Source organism: Lingula anatina, chromosome 9 (assembly GCF_051362555.1).
Source record: "Lingula anatina isolate TDL-2025a chromosome 9, LinAna3.0, whole genome shotgun sequence".
Taxonomy (NCBI): Eukaryota; Metazoa; Brachiopoda; class Lingulata; order Lingulida; family Lingulidae; genus Lingula; species Lingula anatina.
Genome location: NC_141775.1, coordinates 8,619,746 through 8,629,159, shown reverse-complemented (window position 1 = coordinate 8,629,159; position 9,414 = coordinate 8,619,746). Strand labels below are relative to the sequence as shown.

The window sequence follows — 9,414 nt, the reverse complement described above, 5'->3', positions numbered from 1 at the left end:
TATAGGCACAGTGTATTAGTACTTACATGTAGTGTCTACACGTAAAACTGTACTTACATGTACTACTGTTCATGTAGGTAACGATTATTTTGGAAGTGATGGCGGACTTAAAAACTTTATTTCCCCAAGATTGTCTCAGAGTTATGATAAGTGTCAGGATGGAGTAACAGAGGTTTTTCCTAGTATTTGCAGAGTTTTCCGAGGGAAAATCTTTTTCGCGGGCTACTTTTAATATACCGGTATACCGTTTCTTCTTTTTTCTTCTTTTAAATTTGCATCATTATCATATCCAATATATATTGATTAGAGATAAAACTTGATTTTGAAATAATACTTGATACCAACGTCCGTTGGTTGGCTGGTCAAAATGGCGTTACACCGTCGACTACCTTGGCGTGAATTTCACGTACAGACAAAAATATTTTCCGGTACCGGGAATCGAACCCGGGCCGCCTGGGTGAAAACCAGGAATCCTAGCCACTAGACCATACCGGACTGTATGTTCTACCTGTTTATTATTGGATTTTCATGCCTGGGAAAATTTCAACTCAAGAGACAAGAGAGAAGATGACGAAAACACACTTTTGTGATGTTCCTCCCTTAATTTTTCTACCTAACATATTACAATACTATCGAACTATACCCTGGCCGCCTGGGTTAAGACCAGGAATTCTAACTACTAGACCATAGACGTGTTACTAGTATGCTTATCTGTGTATTCGAAACAGCAGAAAAAGAAGCTGACGGCTGTGCATCATACGAGACTATTGACTTCGAGACGAGAAAAAAATGCGCGAATCCGCGTGAAGTGGGTTGAACTTCAAGATTGAAAACTCTGTACGCTGATAATTTCCACTTATCGATATTACTCACGGTGACTCCAGTATGATGTGGATAAAAGGATGATACCATTTTTTTGCTATCATTTAGACAACGCACTGACTAACACTGCTCACGCGTGTACTAGTATACTGTACTGTAGTATGTAATTAATGTCTAATTAACGATAAATATACAAGAAACTCTTCGAGGTAGACATAAAAATACGACTTGCAGACATTTTCAATTTCATACTTAGTATGCCCTCTACCAGGGCGACAGATTGATTTTTCACAAGATATTCACAGATATGACTTTAGATAAATAGTCATTTCATTCTCTGACTTTTTCAAAATTTCCCTATAATATCTGCCACCCTGGTAGAGGGCATAATAAGTAAGTTTTTGTCGTAATCTTTGGTTGAATCTTTCATTGTGAAATATTAAGCAACGTGTACCGGTGTAACATGAAAATCTGACTCCCATGAAAATCTGACTCCCCCCATGAAAATTTGACTCCCCTTCCACAAAACTTCATAAATCTTATTTTATTTTGAGTATATGACTGTGATCTTGTAGTATGTAAAATGGGAATACATTGACACTTTTTTGTAGTTAGCAGGTGAAAATTTTCATGAAAAAATAAGAAAATTAAAAATGTGCTCATAATGAAAATCTGACTCCCCCATGAAAATTTGACTCCCCCTCCACAAAACTTCATAAATCGTCTTTTATTTTGAGTACATGACTGTGATCTCATTTTATTTGAGTAAATGACTATGATCTTGTAGTATGCATAACGGAGGACACATTGGCACTTTCTGTTAGTTTGAAGGTGAAAATCTGACTGGGGAGTCACATTTTAGGGGAGTCAGATTTTCATGGTACACCTGTAACCCTTTCCTCTGTGTTCCTAACCACTAAATATTATACGAAAAAATTAATATAAATTATAAAATGAAAATTACACCCTGATCAGCTTATCCTGATGGGGCGTATCTTAACATAATACATTGCTATCTTACATTTATGCCACTGTGTCTGTATTCATAACAAGAGAATACGAAACTCTCCGGTATTTTTGCCACTGGGTACTGACAAAGGACTTAAAGTTGTCTTTATAACGGTAAAACAATCCGAATATTGCTAATATGATAAGAATGATGAGGACAACGTTAAATCCAATATCATGACGAAGCGGACCGCTCGTGTGCCAAGAAGATGTATTTTTCGGTTGTCCAGGATCTGCTACAGATCTTTGATTGTCCTCAATCTTTCCCAAATTAGTATTAGATGCAAATGTATTGTCACCAGACGGAGATGTCCACTCATGAGACGGAGTTGTTTCATTGAAAGCGTTCATCTGGTCATTGTGATTGAGAACTTTCGGCCCCGTACATCTTCCCGCTGGTGGTGTGTATGGGCTGGCGATGTTCAATGGCGGTACCACATCATTCTGTGAAGAGACATTTTGTGTAGACTTTTACTGTTCATTTGTTAAAATAACCTTGAGCAAAAAATAAACAGTCGGTATATTTTCTATATTACATGTAGAGGTTTACCTGATATCCAGCATGTTCAGTCAATACGTTTTGGAGTGATAACACGTTAAGGGACAAGAAAGTCCTTCCTTAATTAAACAAAAATAATGACGACTCAATCTAGCAGAAAATCGCTCGATCATTTTTTTCAATTTCTTATGCTAATTGTATCATTTATTGAAATAATGGGAAACCTTTGAACATACCACGAAAAATGTTGGTCCCTGGCATTTCTGAACCCTGGGGCTTGTATATTCCATTTCTTGAAGGGTCTTTGCGCCTCCAGGTAATTCCAAAAACTGTTTAATGTACCTCCGGAACAACACTCGGTAAAGAGGGTTATCCTTATCTCCGGTAATATTCCTGAAAAAAAGAAAAGAAAAAACATGAAAACCACGCTCGGATGTCAACTTGATTGGTAAGAAAACGATTATTGTAAAATGTTACATGATTAAAAAAAACCAAAAAAGCACCATAAAGCAAAAAAAAAAAAAAAAAAAAAAAACTATCAAAATCGGTTAAAGTATTCAAAACGAATGTCGCTAAACACCCATAAACTCCCATAGAGCCAATAAAAAAGAGAAAACTTGTGAAAAATAACCCCCACGCGCTTAAAAAAATTGACACAGAGACTACTTTGCCTAATTCATGGTTTGAAAATGCCATTTGGACATCGCTTTCCTCGCTGAGTGTAAAACTTTTGTAACAAACAAGTGCAACTTTTGTAACAAACAAGTACGCACTCTTTGCAATTAAGAAATAAAGCTACTTCAACAGAAAATGGCTTACAATTTTTCTGCGACGGTATCAAAATACTTGTCCATTTTCACCGACGTTTCGCAATTACTGAGGTCGATTCTTGGATAATAGAAGACATAGCCCAGGCACATTTCTGAGGTTGTGCTAAAACCACCCTGAAATAATATTTTAATCGGCGATAAAAAAAAGTGATATTCATGTATAACATTATGAGGACAGAGAAGGCGTTTTAGAGATTCCAAGGTTATTTATCATCAACAAATAACTAGAATTAAAGTCATATGTTTACAGTGTATCAGTAATATGAGATCTACAGTCAAACAGATAAATGAAATAACATAAAAGGGGGAAATAAAACAACATCGGAATTCTAAGGCACCCCTGAGGGATTATTATGCATTTTCTTTTTCTTCTACTCCTTTTTTTTTTCACATAATTTTTTGGAAGGGGTTGTGACTGAATTTTGTTTCTCAGTAATAAAAAAGTTTAAACTTTCTGTATCAATTCGTGGAAAAGAATCAAAAATTGCATTCAAGGCACGTAACAAACGAGATGTAAATAACTGCGCTCACTTTAGAATAGCGGAAAATTATCACAGCATTATGGTATTCTGTAATTGTAAAAATTACTAAAAATAAATGCAGATGCAATGTACTCTAATGTACCAAAAATAATATTAGAACAGAAAAAGCAGTATTTTACCCATGTGGGGTTATCTCTTCTGGTGCTGTTATACGTACACATTGTTACCAGCGAGTCGCCCTGTGAGGAAAAAAAAACGAAAAACACGATTGTTAAGGTAGAGGCATGAATCTTTCAGCATTTATCAAGAACATTTTTAATATCTTAAATTACATTGCAACTCTTCAAAACTATTGGATTTATTGATAAAGAGAGAGAAGCTCAATTTCCTATTTACATTCAAAATTCAATACAATGCATTACATAATATCCGATAAAATGTACTGCATACAATGTTAAATAAATAAATAAATGGAAACACATAAAGTTAAGGGCACGGAAAAATCAGTTTTTACGCATAATCATTACCTTTTTTATAACCACCTCCTTTTTAAGATGGCGAATTTCTTGGAAATCGAAATCATAAGTTTCATCTGCTGCTAAAAAGGGGAGCTCTATACCATCCCTGAATTGGCGAATGTGCATTTTCGTTGCTAAAAGATGACTGTGCAAGGTTATGGCGAAAGCCCTGATTTCTTTCACTTCTCCCATACCCTGAAGTTAACAGCGAAAGAAAGAAATAAATAATCAATCCATTATTGACCCTCTCTCCTACCCGTACACCGACAGGACATCGGAAAAATACAAAATCCTAGTGATGGTGTATTTGGAAAATATAAGACTTTTATTTTTTATAATAACAGAAACACTTGCGATTTGCACATTTAGTATTTGGTCTGACACTCAAATAATTCTATTTATTGTGTGATCTGCTAATTTAAAGGCAGAACTCCTCAAGTGTTGGTTACTGAAGACACTATTCACTGAAAAAAGACAACTAGTCGCACTGAATCAAAAACGAAACTATTCCCTTACCCTAGCAATGCAGGACGCTGGGCAGTATCCCCAGATTTTGTACCCGGGTTGACCGTGTGGTATAATTAACGGCATGTTCACTGGAGTCACTCCCGCCTCTATCAAACCCGCATCGTACTGGCGCCGCCGTGGTATCAGAGTTAGTCGCAAACCTGAGGTTTCTTGACGAACTTTAAACAGAAGAATGCATGGTTATTATTACCATATCTCGTCTTGAATGTGCATGAACAACCAAAAGCAGGGCGTCTCTATATATGAAAAATATTTAAGATGGTTAAGAGTAATGATTTACCTTTCCTGTTTTTCGTTATATGCCCGTTTATATTTTTGCTATGTATGAAACGGTATTATATGCCAAGAAATATATAAATCATCTCTACGTTATTTTTTTAACGTGTGACATCTCTCTCTCTCTCTCTCTCTCTCTCTCTCTCTCTCCGTACTTTCTTCTCCAGATGGGTTATTGTAATGGGTTTCCATGATAAGAAACGTTGGGCCTTGGTCGTCTCCCAATGGAAACCCCACATGCTCGGGAAAGTAGAATGCCTGAAAGGGACAAAACTTCAGAAAATAAGATCAATTATGCAATTTGATGATAATATCAAAACTGTTTCACTTCAAATTTTTAAGTTTTTAATGTTGACCAGCAATTACGCACCAAACAATCTGTGCAAAATTTTAATTCAAAAGCTGCATGGTGAACCGCTAGAGGTATTTAACTAAGACTGGGTTCCCCTCCCTAGGTCGATCTAACAGAATCGGTCCATCTCCACGGGGTCTCTCGCTAAATTGCTTTCGGCTCAAGTGGCTTAGACGTCTGGTATGCCTACTAAAGCTGCTAAACGATAGTTAATTACCCCCTATCAGCTTCAGTAGGTGTGACAGACATCTAAGCCGCCCAAGCTTGCAATTAAGCGAGAATCCCCTTGGAGATAGTTCGATCCAAAGTTAGTGCGATAGTATTTGGGAGCTCAAAAGATAGCCGATATACCCATTACAATAAGCTTCAATTGTACAAGCAGAGTAGTAGCTATTCCTGTTTCTAGGTTCTTGCCCATACAAACCTCTCCTCCCTTGTCCCAGGCAAACACAACCTTGAAGCAGTCCCGCAGTTCAGGAGGCGTAATTGGTGAATAGCACCGCCATGCCGCCCCGTCGTGTTTGTCTACGTCCACCTTGTGATAGCAAGCATACAGGAAGATGTGATGGACCAGCCACTTGTGCTTCTCTGGGATAATCGCCTCGTACTGAAGGATTAAAGAAAAAAGTCCATTGTTTGGCGTTGTTTTTAATTGTGCAGTGCTGGGGTACTAAAGATACGAGATGTCTGATTTTTTTTTTTTTTTTTGGCTTTTTAAGCAAGTTGTATTATTTAAGTGCATTATTCTATCTTTCCCGTACATTTTTATTTGGTTGTTCAGAAACCAAGAAACAGATATTGATTTCTGTTTAATATAAACATTAAGGAGTCAACTGTATCTGTTTTCTCTCTCTGTGTGTATGTGTGTGTGTGTCTAAAACGCCACCAAAATTTTCAGCTTAACGGAAAACGTGAGCATGTATCACCTTTATCACGTGATGTACGCCTTGAAAAGAGGGCAACTTGATTCCATGGCACCAATACAGTGTTCTCTCTGATGACCTTATTGTGACCTAGAAATCAGATCAATTCTGTTAAAGCAATACGTCTTTATGTACTGTACATGTAGCTCGATAGTATGATACCTTATTTTAATAAAAAGATTAAAACGAAAACAATGTCAAAAGCGTTAACTTGTTGCTGTGATAACGATAGTACTCATATTATCATGACGTCACACCAGCCTCGATTTCAACTTTTTTTGGTAAAATTATGAGTAATGATACTGTTATTAATGAGATCTTTATCTTGAAATATAACTTAAGCAAAAGTCTTAAAGCAAAATAGATGAGAGTAGAATATCAGAAAACAAAAGTATTCCAATAATAGACTTAACTGTTTTGCACCATTTCGGAAGATAAATGTAAACAATTAAATGAATAGCTTGGCTATTGCTAAAGAGAGTCCTCTCACTAGATTAACCGGATTAATTTTGATTAAGTCGATACAGTTAAAGGCGAACTTATGAAAGGGAGTAAAACCCTATAGCGTAAGTACTAGTACAACTTACATTATAATTAAGTCCTTCAAAATGGGGCGAAGAAGTAAAAGATGTGAAAAGGAACCATGCTAAACTAATGAGCTTTATGCATTTACAAGTATATAAGTTACTGCTTAACGCAGCTCGTTTACTGTTATAATTACACTTACATTTAGATTAAGCATATCAATATTGTAAGCATCGGAAGGAACCGTTCTGACGGCAGCAGCTCTAGCTGCAAGGAGCTGGATGCTTTTTGTCCCGCGCTGTTTAACGCCGTGGTAGTTCATACTGGCCTCTGTTTCGGGATTAGCATCGCCGTACGCCCAAATTAACCGCACCGTGCCCTCCTGAAGACGAATGAAAAATCCAATTAAAGACTACGAGATCGTGTCAGCCTATATTTTGATTTCGCTTCGATGTATGTTTTTGGTCTTTAACTTTGCGTGACATCGCACTCGTGGGATCGAACCAATATAGTCAAACCCATTAGTGTAATCAAACAATAAGGGACGTAATGACCAAGAACCAATTTGATATTCTAGAAATATAGGATTAAAGCCGCAAATCACTAAGGGACAAAAGAGGAACGTTCGTATGATCTTGCCAGTATGAAGTATGACCAAAAGTACTTAAAAATATCATTTGCAACTGTCTAAGAAGGATGCAACGAAACGATGGTCAGGGGAATGATAACCCCAAGCCATTTTTGCTACTAGTGCTTGAATAGGACGCAGGTGTTTTTTACATTAATAATATCATATCACTTGACATGATATGAGAAAAATAAACATTTATCAGAATTTTTTCCGAAGCCACAATTTACAAAGTAGGCTTAATCTCGCAAAACTAGGGCATACAGTACGAACCGAATTATGCCCTAGCGCGAAAGTATTTATTATCATTTCAACTAGCAAAATACTCACAGTGATATCTCTATCATTCTTATCACACGTGTTTAATTCTCGGCTGAATCTGATTGTCGTAAACGTTCCGTTCTCGCTGCCAGAAACAAGTTTTACGTCTTGCGTCTTATCTATGGCAGGTTGTCCGTTGTGAGTAGCGAAGCAGTCCTGATAAAAAAAAATAAATAAATAAATAAATAAAAAAAGGAGGAGGGGGTGGAAGTGTATTTTGTCATTCCCAAGGTATGTACTTGTATATTTTAAGTATTAAACTATTCAGTACATGCTACATTTCTCAATTTTTACATGAGTTACTTCAAAATGCACTTCATTAATGAAATAAAATGACAAAAAATTCAACATTACCTTAACGTAAACTTGACCGTCTTTGACCCAAGCTAAAACAATATCTGCTCCCGCCATTCCACCTTTCGGTGAGAATCCTACGCCTACGTACCCGGCAGTCCTAACCTTTACGAATTGTAAAAAGAGAGGAATAAAGATATGATATTTTAGACAAAGAGAACTAGTAAATACATGTACATGTATGTATGTATCTAAACTATATATGTGCATGAAATGTAGGCAATAGCAAACTTTCCACTTGTTCTATTTTTTCGCCATATACCGGTATATCATTATTACGAGACCATGGCGAATTACAAATAAGCCCGAGTTCAATACTAAGAAATATCCGTAATTGTCCTAACCCACCTGTACTTCAAATGTAATACGATTGTCGTCATATTTCCAAAACAAATAAAATATCCCAGACTTGAGCACAGCGCTGTGGATAAAACCTCCACCATCCTTTGACTCAGCTACCGGTACATCACCATTACATACATGTACATGTATCACGACACACACAAATATCCACAACACAGAACAGACTAAAATCCTCTCCATGGTGGCCTAACAGAAAGTTTGTAAGCAGGAAATGTGCCTGTCCTATATACACTGTATTAAACTAACTACAATATTCACCCATATGCGATAAGCGTCTTGTCTGGGGTCTGCGGCTGAATAATTACCGGTAGGGGTATAACAGCAGAGTAAATTGGGGGGTCATCAACTGTATCTTTTAAATCACAAGTAACAATCCTTGCGAGGGTCAGTTTTGCATATCTTATCAATAAAACGTCTCAACAGCTTTAATTTGAGTTCGTTACATACACCTGTAAGTATTCCCTCCCTTTGTTAATCAATTTATAAAAAGGTATATGATTGTACATCTTGTGCGTTATTCACCTGGACAATCTCAAATGAGGCACTACATGTACATATACCCCCCCTTTTTTCTGAAAGTTTTTTGACATAGGGAACTTGAGTCCTTTTGCCTCGCGTTACTCAGATAAGTCTCATAAACCGATTAACAGTATAAAGAAAGATAACAAAAGTAAACAAATAGGCATGCATGCCGGTACATGTACATGTATCATCCTGTCTAAATTATTATTGAATCAATTCTTTGAACATTTGAAAGTGTTTTCAAAAGTGAAATGTTGCTCATATTTAAAGCTAGTACACTTGGAAGGTGATGAAAATGACTTACATAGGCGTATAGGATGAATATATGTATATTATACTCTGTCTTATTTTTTATATTTCACTCAAATGAGACTCAAAATTTAAAACGTAAGATCATTAATAAAACTAGGAAATGCTTGTCAGGCCAGCTCACAACCCTTTTATGTGTTGGGCCGCGATGTGT

At 36.6% G+C, this 9,414-nt stretch overlaps 1 protein-coding gene and 1 non-coding gene across 2 annotated transcripts; both read right to left on the bottom strand.

The window, feature by feature from the left end:
- Positions 1-423: 423 nt before the first annotated feature.
- Trnae-uuc (transfer RNA glutamic acid (anticodon UUC)) lies at positions 424-495 on the bottom strand. The gene has a single exon. It is a non-coding gene; the product is annotated as a tRNA-Glu (tRNA).
- An 856-nt stretch (positions 496-1,351) lies between these two features.
- Positions 1,352-8,729, bottom strand: LOC106155125 (DBH-like monooxygenase protein 1). Its single transcript, XM_086995020.1, has 13 exons — positions 8,415-8,729; positions 8,067-8,171; positions 7,722-7,868; positions 6,966-7,145; positions 6,242-6,328; positions 5,740-5,922; positions 5,119-5,221; positions 4,676-4,845; positions 4,169-4,354; positions 3,821-3,880; positions 3,149-3,273; positions 2,566-2,722; positions 1,352-2,274 (listed from the first exon to the last, which is right to left on the bottom strand). The coding sequence occupies exons 1-13, from the start codon at positions 8,607-8,609 to the stop codon at positions 1,846-1,848; spliced, it is 2,127 nt and encodes a 708-aa protein (XP_086851146.1). The 5' UTR covers positions 8,610-8,729; the 3' UTR covers positions 1,352-1,845.
- Between the last annotated feature and the right edge of the window lie 685 nt (positions 8,730-9,414).